The sequence below is a fragment of the Pristis pectinata genome, chromosome 10 (genome assembly GCF_009764475.1).
Source record: "Pristis pectinata isolate sPriPec2 chromosome 10, sPriPec2.1.pri, whole genome shotgun sequence".
NCBI classification, from domain to species: domain Eukaryota; kingdom Metazoa; phylum Chordata; class Chondrichthyes; order Rhinopristiformes; family Pristidae; genus Pristis; species Pristis pectinata.
This window is the reverse complement of record NC_067414.1, coordinates 14,779,688-14,794,264: the sequence shown is the minus strand read 5'-3', so window position 1 is coordinate 14,794,264 and position 14,577 is coordinate 14,779,688. Positions and strand designations below refer to the sequence as shown.

The 14,577-nt window shown below is 43.9% G+C and overlaps 1 protein-coding gene across 2 annotated transcripts in view; it reads left to right on the top strand.

The window, feature by feature from the left end:
* khdrbs2 (KH domain containing, RNA binding, signal transduction associated 2) overlaps positions 1-14,577 on the top strand; it is a 400,663-nt gene that overhangs the window by 243,843 nt on the left and 142,243 nt on the right. For both annotated transcript variants that reach the window (XM_052024890.1, XM_052024889.1), the window contains exon 5: positions 14,156-14,283. In XM_052024890.1, the coding sequence (XP_051880850.1) occupies positions 14,156-14,283 (128 nt within the window). The remainder of the gene's footprint in view (positions 1-14,155; positions 14,284-14,577) is intronic.

The following is a 14,577-nucleotide window of genomic DNA, read 5'->3' as shown; positions in this document are numbered from 1 at the left end:
GGAATAGTGGCGACATTTGTGGGCTGCCCCCAGAACACTCTTCGCAAAAGATGCATTTCACTGTGTGTTTCGATATACATATGACTAATAAAGACATCTTATCTCTTGTACACTTGTGGTTAGATGGCTAGATCAGTCCTTGATGTTACTTTGCATGTTTAGCACTAATGAAAATTTAAATGATCTTGCTGATGGGCCAAATTCTGGTGCAGCACAGAAACAGGCCCTTTGCCCCACCAAGTCTGTGTTGACCATCAAGCACCCATTTACTCTAATCCCATTCTCCCCACATTCCCAACTACTTCCCCACCTCCCCCCCACACACAACCAAGGTTCTAACCTGTGCACGAGGGGCAATTTACGTCGGTCAATTAAGCCACCAACCAACAGGACTATGGGATGTGGGAGGAAACCAGAGCACCTGGGGGAAACCCACGCCATCACAGGGAGAATGTGCAAACTCCACACGGACAGCACCAGAGGTCAGGATCGAACCCGGGTTGCTGGAGCTGTGAGGCAGCAGCTCTATGAGCTGTACTATGTGCCGCTCCCGCTGACGACAATAATTGGTCAGTAAGAAGTTGAGCCATTGAAGAGGTAATCTGTCTTCTTCAGTCATTCAACTACCAACACTCACTCACTGCTTGTGTTTGATTCCAGGTGAATCTTTGCAGTTATTCAGATTTTTCTTTTCTCTGAATGGAACCACCTTTCTCTTTGAATCAAAATCGATCACATGAAGACTTTCAAACCCCGTGTAGCAACAGCTGGTCAAGCAACAAATGGCTGACTGAAGTCTAAGAAAAATTCACATAAATCATGTTACCCTTGCAGCTGACAATTCGATTAGACTGAAGAGCCTAATGCACTGGGGACTTGTAAAGCTGTGGACCAGTTAGTAAAATATACCATCAGTCAGTTCCCAGAAACAATGGTTGTGAAGTACATTGGGCTGATTTTTAGTCAGATTGCAAACTTGCAAGGATGTGTGTGACTCCTTGGGATTACAGTCAATGAGACCAATTCCAACGCAGGGTACAGAGGGCAGCTTATGTTTTCGGGTAGCTCAGTAGCATCACAAAGGACACATTTTTATTACTTTTCCAATAAATACATCATAGGCAGCAGGATAACTTTATAGGCAGCAGGGTTTTAACCAAGGATTTGTAGATTACCAGTGGGCGAGGGAGGGTTTGTGAGAGAGAGAGGAGAGCTAACTCTGGGATTTGTTTCTCTCACTCACTGCCCCATCTTCCCTCTCCTCTCCCTTAGATCTCTCATCCTTCTCTCATCCTCTCACTCCCTTCACCCTTCCATTCCCCTGCAACTCCCTTCCCTCGCATCCTTTTTCTCTCTCCCTTTTTCATTTCCTCCTTCTTTCTCTCTCTCTCTTTCCTCTCTCACACCCCCTTTCATCTCTTCCCTCTTGTCTGTCCTTCCCTCTCTCAGCAAAACTCAAGCTGCTAGAGGAACTCAGCAGGTCAGGCAGCCTCTGTGGAGGGAAATGGACAGTTGACGTTTAGGGGTCGAATCAAAATTAGGTTTATTATCACTGACTTATTGTGAAATTTGTTGTTTTGCAGTAGCAGTGCAGTGCAAAGACATAAATAAATAAATAGTGCAAATAAAAGGAATAATGAAATAGAGTTCATGGGGTCGTAGACCATTCAGAGATCTGATGGCGGAGGGGAAGAAGCTGTTCCTAAATCATTGAGTGTGGGTCTTCAGGCTCCTGTACCTCCTCCCCGATGGTAGTAAGGGAGAGAAGAGGGCATGTTCCAGATGGTGAGGGTCCTTAATGATGGATGGTGCCTTCTTGAGGCACCGCCTCTTGAAGATGTCCTTGATGGCGGGGAGGGTTGTGCCCGTGATGGAGCTAGCTGAGTCTACAACCCTCTGCAGCCTCTTTTGATCCTGCATATTGGAGCTTCCATACCAGGCTGTGATGCAACCAGTCAGAATGTTCTCCACAGTACATCTGTAGAAATTTGCAAGGGTCTCTGGTGACAGACCAAATCTCAAACTCCTAATGAAGTAGACCCTCCTTTCTGCCTTCATGCCTCTTTCCCACTGCAATAGCTCATCCAAAAAAAGCCACTCTTAGTGCATAAGCTTATCAGTGAGTAAACCCAAGCAATTTCATAATGGGCTGCTTGGTCACTCACTACTAGTGGGGTGAAGAGACTTGTGCTTGCACCAGAGAACATAATTGAAGGAGGCTCTGGGTTACTGGACCACAGCAGTTTACAGAAATAGACCAAGCCACAGAACATTTGAACACTGAGAATTTTAAATTAGGTTATCGGAGGCTACGATGATAAAGCATTTTCCATCAGTCCGTTTAACGTGTTGGATTCTGTCGTCTGCCAGTGCAAGTAGAACTGCAAATAATTGTGATTACTTTGTACACCTCACAATTACATTGAGAAACATGACGGATGCCCAGTGGTCAATGTAGAATACCAGCTAAATGATGAAAAAAGCTTGGATTTTGATTCCAAATGAAGGTGGACTTCCTGGGAAGCAGGGAAAGGGTTAATGTAGAAGACAGTGCGATGAATTGAAAGAGTTAAAGAATTGCACCGCAGCATAATAATATCACCTTTGAAGCAATATTTTTTGCCTTAAGGACACAGGATTGTTACAGTCAATGCTACCCGTAAGATTCAGAAACATGCCTGCCTTCCTAACATTACGCCTGAAGCTGAATTCAGAGTAAAAATACAAGCTGTTGCCAAAATAACTCCATTGCTGGCTGAAATTAGAAAGGTACAGTGAACTCTTAGATGAAAACAAATCCCCGCAAAAGTGAATCCACACCCAGCACCCATTTCCAGCCTGCTTCCTACAGTTTATCTCCATGCTGTTGTGTTGCTGACAATGGCAACTTGTTCAAAATCAATATATAACATCCCCAGGTGCTTGGATTTAAGGAGCCTTGAGGAATTTCCCTAACTAATTTCTCAGTCTCCTCTCATTTATTTTTTGGCATACAGACATCGCCAGCATGACTGCCCGGCTACGTTGGTCCTGAGGCTAGAGGGAGGCGATCTCCTTCTTCATCCACCATTAAAGGGGGAGGCCAGCCAAACCTGCAGAATGGTGGTTGCTAATTTGAAGCAAGAAAATGGCTTGGAGTATTGGAGGCAACCTTGTTCTGGAGCCCTGCTTTTTCAAGAATGGCCTGCAGGAGGTGCAAGCGCAACTGAATTTTGCAAACATGGTGACCAGGTGCCACAGTGGGGTGGGGACATGGTGTAGGTAATGATCCAGCAGGTAATAATCATGGAGTTTGCAGTAATGTTATTGAGGGTTGTTAAAGATGCTGGCAGGGATATTGTGTAGCCTGAGACACACGCTGTTGTGCTTTGCTCAGTGACTGTTTTGCTCGTGGACCCATCACTAAAAGATACGTCCCTGCCCCCAGTCCAAGGAATAAGGCACCAGCCAACATTGTACGCTCTACTTTGACGTTCGAGACCAGGGCTGCATCTGGAGCAGGGTGAATGGGAGCTGGCAAGCTGGGACCTATTGAGGACTTGAGAAGGTAGCGGTGGTTTTCAGAAGATAGGAGTGGGATTAAGGCTTCAATTGGTGAGCTGGACTCATGGTTTAGGAAGGGTTGGTTCCTGGGCCAATAGCAAAGCCAGGGTGTGTGTAGATCGGGGAGCCGATGGCTGGTGACTTTGCTTCTCGAGGTGGGGTAGCGGCTTGTGGAGAGATGGAAGTCTTGGGACTTATCTGAGTGGAGTTCTAGCCTTGGGTACTGTTACATAGAACATTACAGCACAGTACAGACCCTTCGGCCCATGATGTTGTGCCGACATTTTATCCTGCTCTAATATCTATCTAACCCTTCCCTCCCACATAGCCCCACATTTCTCTATCATTCATGTGTCTATCTAAGAGTCTCTCAAATGTCCCTGATGTATCTGCCCCCACAACCTCTGCCAGTAGTGCATACCACGCACCCACCACTCTCTGTGTAAAAAACTTGCCTCTGACATCCCCCTTATACCTTCCTCCAATCACCTTAAAATTATGTCCCCTCATGTTAGCCATTTTCACCCTGAGAAAAAGTCTCTGACTGTCCACTTGATCTATGCCTCTTATCATCTTGTACACCTCTATCAAGTCACCTCTTATCCTCCTCTCCAAAGAGAAAAGCCCTAGCTCTCTCAACCTTTCCTCATGAGACATGCTCTCCAATCCAGGCAGCATCCTGGTAAATCTCCTCTACACCCTCTCTAAAGCTTCCACATCCTTCCTATAATGAGGCGACCAGAACTAAACACAATACTCCAAGTGTTGTCTAAACAGAGTTCTGTAGAGCCGCAACATTACCTTGCGGCTCTTGAACTCAATCCTCCGACTAATGAAGGCCAGCACTCCATACACCTTCTTAACAACCCTATCGACAGAAAATTCTGGAAACATCAGAATCAGAAACATCAGAAAATCCTGGAAACGATCAGGCAGCATAACCCGAAACTGTATTTTCTGTTTTTATTTCAGATTTGCAATATCGCCTTATTTTTTTAAAAAATCCATTCGTGTTATGAAAGCAGTACTCCAATGAGGTACGTTCCCAGGATAGCTTGGACTAGTTCCTGGCAGTGCTCCAGATGGTATAATGCATGGGAGATCACAGGGTCATACAGCACAAATACAGGCCCATCAGCCCATCAAACACTAATCCTACTAATGCAATTTTATTCTCTCCACATTGTCCCCTCTCACCTCCCCCTAGATTCTCCCACTCAGCTGCACACCGGAGGCAATTTACAGTGGCCAATCAACCTACCAACACACTCCACTTTGGGATGTGGGAGGAAATCCATTCGGTCACAGAGGGAGTGAGCAAACTGCATACAGACAGCAGTGGAGGTCAGGATTGAACCCAGGTCTCTGGAACTGTGAGACAGCAGTTCTACTAACTGTGTGACTATGTCACCCATCATTTAATACTCATCTGGTGTAACAGCATTAGGTGCATGGGGGTGATTCCCTGCTGGAAGTTCTGAGATGCTGCAACTTGACCCAAAGAGAGTAACGATCGAATTCCAGTTCTGAAAGCAATCGATTTTCACATGCGTAACGCTGAGAAACCACACTTCTCATTGGAATTTCCAGGAAAGTGTAATCAATAGAATTCTATCACATAGTCCTCATTAGGATGCTGTGTGATAGAATTCTTCGGTCCTCTGCATTGGCATCCAGCTACATGTACTGCACTGACCAAATTGTAAGATGGTCCGAAGCAATCTGTGAACAGTTGGAACCGTCTTCTAATGATGGCAGGGCAGCCAACTCAGTATCTCCTTAATTCTTTCATACGGACTTCTGAACTTACACAGAAAAGAAAGTTTGCAGCCCCTTGCGTTAAACCTCTTCCAACTCATTAAACTCTAGTGTAATAGTATAAATGTCCTCAATTAGTTACACCACAGCTCACTTTTGACTGGCTCAGGCTTAGAAGCCTAAATGTTCCAATTGCTCCAAGCTGATGGATTAAGGAAATGGAGTAGAAAAAGCCTGAACAGGCATCTCATTCGAGGGATGAGCTGCACTGTACATGCGTAAACCCCAGTAACTCCTTGCAAGTGGACCTTTTGTTACTCTTTGGCAATATTCTTTCATTACGTTGTGCCTGCACCGGAAAATGACTCCTTTGCTCAAAATGGAACTAGTTCATCTACATCTGTAATTTTGAAAGTGGTTCATCTATTGCAAGGGAGGTGAATGATTAATAAGGCAGGTAACATCTACCAGTAACAGATCCCAGAAATTATATTTCACACACACACAGTAAAAATCCTTTAAAGAATTTGAGGGAAAATATCTCTACATAAAAATATTATGTAGAGATAAATATTAATGTTGAAATATTAATATTTTAATATTAATATTTTAACTTATAATATGAACGTATAATGAATAACTGCTCGTGGTGTAGCATCCTTGCTTCTGAGGCTGGACAGCAATGGGTTCCACTTATACTGCAGAGACCTGAGTGCAGAGATGGTTGACCCAAGGCAGTGTTGAGGGATTGCTGCGCTGTCAGGGGTGCCATCGTTCCAAAAGGGTGTTTAATCCAGAACGATTAGAGATCTCGTGGCACTATCTTTAAAAGTGGGGAATGTTCTCCCTAGTATTCTGGCTGATTTCTATCCCTTTAGATCTCATCAGTTTAAAAAAAAATGAAAATCAAAAAAAACTGCAGATGCTGGAAATCTGAGATCAAAGCAGGAGATGCTGGAAACACTCAGCAGTTCAGGCAGCCTCTGTGGAAAGAAAAATGAAGTTAACGTTGCAGGTTGAAGCTTACCTGAAACATTCTGATGAAGGGTCTTCGACCTGAAATGTTAACTCTAGTTTCTCTTTCCATGGATGCTGCCTGACCTGCTGAGGGTTTCCAGCAATTTCTGTTTTCTTTCAGTTAAAAAAAAATCAGATTTTCTGGACTGTGTCATTTTGCCTTTTGGTGGGGTGGGGGGGAGCTGATGTTCTGTGCAAATAGGCTGTGGTAATTCTTGCATTATGACCGGCTACACTACATGAATCATGAGAAGTCATAAGATCAGGAAAAACAATATTTAAGTGGATTCTTCTTTTTGGGCGTGTTAGCTGATAAACTGTTATATGTTGCTCAGAAAGCAGGAACTGCACAGGAGATTACACTGCTTCTTTGAGAACAAAAAGCAAGTTCATGTTTCCATCTGCCGTCAGGTGAAACAGATAGCAAAAATTCAAATGCTGCAGTTTCTGACAATCTGAAATAAAATTAGAAAGTGCTGGAGGTACTCAGCAGGTCAGGCAGCAACTGTGGAGAAAGAGATAGGATCAACATTGTGGCCAGTTGTGCATCGTATTTATCCCAGGATCTCAGTGGTTCTGCATGATACCTGAAGTTGGTCTACCTTCGATCTAGCAGCCTTTGGCTAAGATTTCCACCCAGTTACTTCAATTAGCTTCCATCCTATCTTGCTGTACTTTGCTTTTTTCCAGCCCTTTACATTTATCCTTTCATTACTCTTCCCCAAGCTTATACTGCACCTAATTTTGTTTTGGCCACTGTTCTGCAGCGATCTTTATCACTTAGTTAACCATTTAACTTCCCAGAACCAAAGTGTTTAAGATGATTAGGTGAGTACTACCTGACTGCACTCTGTACTACGTCAATGCACTGTGTAATGAATTGATCTGTACTATCGGTATGCAAGACAAGTTCTTCACTGTACCTCGGTACAAGTGACAATAGTAAACCAATACCAATACCAAATTAACCTTGAGGTTAGAGGCTAATGGCTAAAGGCCATCATTGAGGAGTAACATCGGTAAGGAGGTAAAGTTCACACAGGAGGTAAAGAAAATATGGAACACCCAGTATTGATGTACTTTGATTGGATAACGCAGGTTAGAAGATGGGGAACCAAGGTAAGTATTGGAGGTAAGAGGCGCATCACCGATGGCCTAACTGAATGGTGGAACAGTTTCATGGACCAGAATGGGATGTGCATGTAACTCTGTTCCTGAGTCAAATAATGCTCTATTCCTTATTGCGCTAGAAACATACTGATCTAGGAAACAGCTCTGGATGCAATCCTTTGGGCTTCCACATTTTGATCATTCCCTTTATCTTAGTTTATTTTGAGATGATTAAAATCAGCCAGTGTTACTGCTCTGCTGTTTATACTTCCTCTGCTATTTCATCTTATGTATTTAGTAGCTTGCAATGTCCACCTTTGTTGCTGCTTCTTCACACAATCTACAGTGATTCTGCCTTAATGTAAGCCCCCTTTGAACATCATTTACATTCTTGTGTGGAGATAGAATCCCTCCCTTCCTGTCTCTAACCTGGAATTGTGTCCAAATCGAAGCCCATTGTTGATCCTTCCTCCGCTCTCTCCCTCAATGTTTATACTTTAGACCTTTCAGTTTTGTTTTGAGTGTTTTTCTTTGCAGAAGAGATGGTCCCAGTGAAGCAGAACCCCAGATTATACATTGAAAGCTGAACTTTGATTTCTTTTGCTCTCTCACATCTTGGGGTGTTCCAAAGAGCTTTCCAGCCAATGATGTACATTTGAAGTACTGTAATGTGGGATCCAAGGGACCCAATTTACACCCAACAACCTCTGCAAACAGCAGATGATCAGATAATCTGGTTTGTTTGAAGATAAATATTGGCCTAGATGAGGACCCTTTTGCTCTTCTTCAAATAATACCAATGAGGCCTCACTTGAATGTCTCATCTGACAAAGTAGAACCTACAGCAGTGCATTGTGACTTCAGGAATGTTGCCTTGAACCAATGAGACATAGAGTCATACAGCACAGAGGCCCTTTGGCCCACCATACCTATTTCCATTGTTAACTATCTACACTAATTCTAGTACTTGGTCCATAGCCTTATATGTCTTGGCAATTCAGGTGCTCATCTAGATACATCACAAGTGTTGTGAGGGTACCTGCCTCTACCACCCATACTGTGCATTCCAAATTCCAATCAACCAACCTCTTAGTGAAATAAAGCCTCCTCAGATTCTTTGTAAACCTCTTACCCAAACCTCTGCCTTCCAGCTTTTGACACCTCTGACAGGAGAAAAAGTTTCCTACTCTGTGCCTTGTCTAGGCCCCTCGTAATTTTGTATACCTCAATCAGTTCACCCAGAGCCAGCCTTCCCCACTCCAAGGAAAGCAAGCCCAGTCTATCCCACCTCTCCTAAGTGAAATGCACGAGTACATGTCTCTGCAAGGGGCCTTGAATCCAAAATCTTTGATCTCAAAGGTGAGTGCACTTCCATGGCCATGGGGAAGGGTTATTACTGTAACGCATCCTCGTGTTTGAGGATTAGTCTATCTTGGTTTTGTTGGCAGTAGCCTGTGATTGGGATAGGGGGAAAACAAGAAACACAGCTCTTCCTTGTTCCAGTGCTTTGTGTCTATACACTTGAGATACAGGAATATGAAGCCATGCTGTACATTTTGTCACCAAGAGAATAAAGTAATACCCTGCTTTTAGCTGGGACCAAAATTGGTTCCGACCTAGGTATTCCATTGTTTTGTGAACTAGTTCTGCCTGTGACTTAGTTAAAGGTTCTATTTTAGACATAGTCATAAATGCAGTCTGCACGTCATGGATAAGGCCCACAAACAGACCCCTTAGCCCACTGAGACAATGCCGGGCATCAGGCACCCACCCGTCCACTACTCCTATCCTGACCTCATTTTATTCTCCCCACCTTCCTCTCAACTACCCCTGTCCTACCCCCAACCAGATTCAACCTACCACACACATGCACTGTAGGGGCAGCTACAGTGGTTAAGTAACTTAACCAACCCATGCAGATTTGGGATATGGAAGGAAACCGGAGCACCCAGGGGAAGCCCACAGTGTTAAAGGGAGAACAAGCAAACTGGAGATCAGGATTGAACCTGGGTCACTGGAGCTGTGTGGCAGCAGCTTTACCAGTGGCATCACTGTTCCATTCCTTGGGATTGTATGGTGCCTGGAAGTTTATTCTCCACGTTTCAATGTTCATTGAGACTCCCGCCAGGATTTTTTGATGATCTCCTACTCTGCCACTGTTTGCAGAAGCTAGGTCTGTTATCCCTGCCTGATAACAGTCAGTGACTATGTTCCCTCCCTTTCATCTACGCCTTAGGTAAGGTGAATCAGCCTCAAAATCCCTAGAGATCCCTCCTGTTAATGGTTTAATGGGTCTTTTGTACAACAAAAGGAGCTATCTAAATGCAAGCTGTCATAGCCACCGTTATGTCTTGTTGGAAAAATCAGGACTAGTGTGTATTCCGTGGACTTACGTGTCAAGTAAGGTAGATCTCTGACACAGTGCAGTTTGGAGTAAGGTTAAAGGCCAGAACCCTTAACCATCCCCTCCTGAACATTGGGTCTCATGGATCCTACAGCTTCTGTTATGGTGGAGCCAATGACAGCTCAGATTAAGCCTTTCCCTGCGAGGATTCTTCGGGAAGGCCCTGGTCATGGGAAGTCCCAACAGAAGTTCCCTGCCCACCTCCTCCATCCAGTGAGCTGCTAAGAGATTCTGTACCATCAGGCAGAGATACAAAAGCTTAAGAGCATGTACTACCAAGTTGAGCCTGGTGGTACGTGTTCTCAAGCTTTTGTATCTTCTGCCCGATAGTACAGAATCTCTTGAGGGACAGCTTCTGTCCCATTGTTATCAGACTCTTGAACAGGCCTCTCATATGCTGAAAGATGAACTCTTGATCTATCTCATCGTGGCCCTTGCACTTTATTTGTCTACCTGCACTGCACTTTCTCTGTAACTGCAACACTATTTTCTGCATTCTGTTTTTCTTTTTACTACCTCAGTGTACTTATGTATGGCATGATCTTTATGGATGGCATACAAAACAAAAGCTTTTCACTGTATCTCGGTACATGTGACAATAATATACCGATATCAAGCGATTGTCTCTGATCTTCCCTTAAAAGGCCAATTTGGAAACTTGCTATGAAAGTTGGAATCCAACCATTTCACCCCAGCACGATTCATACATGCCTTTTTCTGTCTTCATTGTGTCGTCAATTCAATACATTCTCTTACAATGAGGCAAGAAGAATGTGTCATAATCCCCCTACAATGTTGACCCCTCTCATCACTAAACTGGTCGAATTGTTACTTCAAAATATTTTATTATTTCTATACAGTAATTGTCTCCAGTAGGATACATCCACGGAGAGATGTGTGCAATTTTTTTTACTAATCTGTCTTCAGCTATTTTTGTTTCACTTAATGGAATACCTTATATTTCCTCACTCCATGTGTTTACTTCATCTGGCAGTCAGCTTGGAATCCATAAATTTCCTCTGGAACAAGATGTGATCCTCCTGTTTACAGATTGCGTTCCTCTTCCACAAACTCTTCTGTCTTCTGTTCTGTGAAAATCTTTAAAGCAATAAACCTTTAATCAGGCTAATTCATTATCTGCCTTCACGGACAGGAAAAATAACCAGGCAGCGCTGATTTAATATTTGCCAAAAGGAGTGGGGTAAAGAATTCTTTTCCTAAAGCACAATGTATTGTGATTCGAAGTGTGAAAGGGCTGTGGGCGCAGATTCAGAATTAGGTTTATTATCACTGACATATGACATGAAATTTGTTTGTTTTGTTGCAGCAGTGCAGTGCAAAGACATAAAAATCTGTAAAATACAAAAATAAATAAATAGTGCAAAAAAAAGGAATAATGAGGTAGTGTTCATGGGTTCATGGACTGTTCAGAAATCTGATGCTGGAGGGGAAGAAGCTGTTCCTGAATCGCTGCGTGTGGGTCTTCAGGCTCCTGTACCTCCTCCCCGACGGTAGTAACGAGAAGAGGGCATGTCCCGGATGGTGAGGGTCCTTAATGATGGCTTCTGCCTTCTTGAGGCATCGCCTCTTGAAGATGTCATCGATTGCGGGAAGGGTTGTGCCCGTGATGGAGCTGGCTGAGTCTACAGCCCTCTGCAGCCTCTTGCGATCTTGTGCATTGGAGCCTCCGTACCAGGCTGTGACGCAACCAGTATGTTCTCTACTGTACATCTATCGAAATTTGTAAGAGTGTTTGCTAACATACCAAATCTCCTCAAACTCCCAATGAAGTAGAGCCGTTAGCATGCCTTTTTCATGATTGCATCAATGTTTTGGGCCCAGGATAGATCCTCTGAGATGTTGACGCCCAGGAACTTGAAGCTGCTCACCCTTTCCACTGCTGACCCCTCAATGAGGACTCCCGACTTTCCCTTCCTGCAGTCCACAATCAGTTCCTTGGTCTTGCTGACGTTGAGTGCAAGGTTGTTGTTGCGACAGCACTCAACCAGCCGATCTATCTCACTCCTGTACAGCTCCTCATTGCCATTTGAGATTCTGCCAATAACTGTGGTGCCATCAGCAAATTTATAGATGGTATTTGAGCTGTGCTTAGCCACATAGTCATGAGTGTAGTCATGAGTGTAGAGAGAGTAGAGCAGTGGACTAAGCACGCATCCTTGAGGTGTGCCTGTGTTGATTGTCAGCGAGGAGGAGATGTTATTACCGATACACACTGACTGTGGTCTCCTGATAAGGAAGTTGAGGATCCAGTTGCAGTGGGAATAGGGTAATTACCTGAGGGAAAGTCTAGTGTGAGGCTGTGGGAAAAAAGCAGGGGAGACCAACTAAAGGGACTGTTGTGTCAAGAACCTCCTTTGGTGCTGTATCATTCTATAAGATTAAAATATTACAAAATCAAGTCTGATACATCATACACCTTCTTGCTAATCATAGATCATTCATTAATTTTATACATAGCCAAGCCAGTATTGTAAATTACAAATCCTTATTTGAGAAGATTAATTATGTTTCTTTGAAGCCTCTGTCAAGCATGGTTTTTAAATCGCTTGCATCTCAGATGTATTCATTACTGGAGTTATTTTGAACAATTAATGGCTTTGACAGACTATTTTTGTCTGTATATTGGGTTATGACAGCATCATGATGCAATATAAGTAGAATTGATATGAGACTGGTTTCCCTGCGTTATCTTTTAACATGTGGTTCTGGTTGCAAACAGTGTGCAATTGGGATTCTGCTGAAATAGGGTGGCCCAGAGGCAGAGCTGCTGCCTCACAGCTGCAGCGAACCAGGTTCGATCTTGACCTCCGGTGCTCCCTGTGCTCCGGTTTCCTCCCACATCCGGAAGACGTGTGGGTTGGTGGTTTAGTTGGCCACTGTAAATTGCCTGTAGCATGTAGGTGAAGGGTAGAATCGGGGAGAGGCGGGGTATTGGCTGTTGTTGGGAATAGATCTCAGAGAAAATTAGAATGGGAATGGGATTACTCTGTGAACCAGCATAGATTCAATGGGCTGAATGGCCTCCTACAACGTATGGGAAAGTGGAAAGAAAGTGGAGCAGAATGTAATGTACCGTAGAAAGGGAAGGAGGAATCAGACATTTATGGAAGCAAAATTTGGGAGCAGAGACCACTGTTGCACAGTGACCCCAAGAATCTTTGACTGTACCTAATAGGAATCCTGACATTATGTAAGCTGCAGTAGGGTAAACATGGGGTACGTATGTCCACCTCTGGGACTGGGGAACAAGGACTTGAATCATTAACTCCGTTTCTCACTCAACAGATGTTGCCTGACCTGCTGAGTGTTTTCCAGCATGTTCCATTTTTTCTTTAAACAGATTTCCAGCATCTGCAGTTTTTTTTCTCTCGAGGTTTTTCACTTTCAGGAGAATCTTCTGTCTCGGAGAGTGCTTAGAATGTGGAACTTGCTGCTACAAGAAGTAGTTCAAGTAAATAAACATTTGAGGGAAGGGTTGGAGGGAGACAGAATCAGCTTCATCATCACTGACTTACATGTCATGAAATTTCTTGTTTTGTGGCAGAAGTAGTTAAAAATAAGGAGTAACAAAGTAGTGTTCATGGGTTCATGGACCGTTCATAAATCTGATGGTAGAATGAAAGGCTTTGTTATCAGGATAAGATGAAACAGATGGAAGGAAGATCTTTGGGAGCAGAATCGCTAGCATAATCAGTAGTGTAGTGGTTAGCATAACACTATTACAGCTCCAGAGACCTGGGTTCAATTCCGGCCATTATCTGTAAATACGTTCTCCCCGTGTCTGCGTGGGTTTCCTCCGGGTGCTCCGGTTTCCTCCTACATTCCAAAGACGTACAGGTTAGGAAGTTGTGGGCATGCTATGTTGGTGCCGGAAGCGTGGCGACACTTGTGGGCTGCCCCCAGAACACTCGACGCAAAAGATTCATTTCACTGTGTGTTTCGATATACATGTGACTAAGAAAGAAATCTTATCTAGATGGGCCAAATGGTCATTTTTAGTGCGTAAACTCAACACAGTTCTGTCTATCCATGATCAATAAATGGTTTTGTAATCATGCATTATCCTTGATATGGTCTTTAAACACATTGAGGAAACCTTTGTTATTTAATGTCATTGCTGAGGGATATTTTATTGGAACTGTGAGATAGAAAGCACCCTGCCGGGAAGGGCTGTAAACAACTGTCCGAATCCTCTGGGACACCTGAACCAAAATGACATTGTTTGCTGAAAATGCCAAAAAAAATCACTGACAAGAAACAAGATGAACAGCTGAAGATAAAAGTTATTGTTTCTGTTTGCAGGATTATAATGATGAAATCCGCCAGGAACAGTTGAGGGAACTCTCGTACCTGAATGGTTCCGAGGATTCGAGTCGAGGGCGGGGAACGCGTGGACGAGGACTTCGAACTCCCCTCACGCCAGCAGTGAGGTAAATCCGCCAGTCTCCGCAGGCAGCCCATCGAAATCAGGGATGACTGACTTATACTCGGGTTTTGAGGGTTCTGAGGTGGGCCGATGAAGGCAAAATGGGAAGGGCAGACTCTTCCACAGACAGGGCAGGAGGTGTGTTCCTTCTGTTGTCTCTGCAGGGCCTTTGTGCTCCTGATGCATGGGCTAATGGTTCTCAACACCATCCCAAATGTTCCTTCTCCACCTTGAGCCTCATGAGCCAAGGGATTCCCAGGAGTCATTGAGGATGTTGCATTTTTTTAAGGAGGTTTTA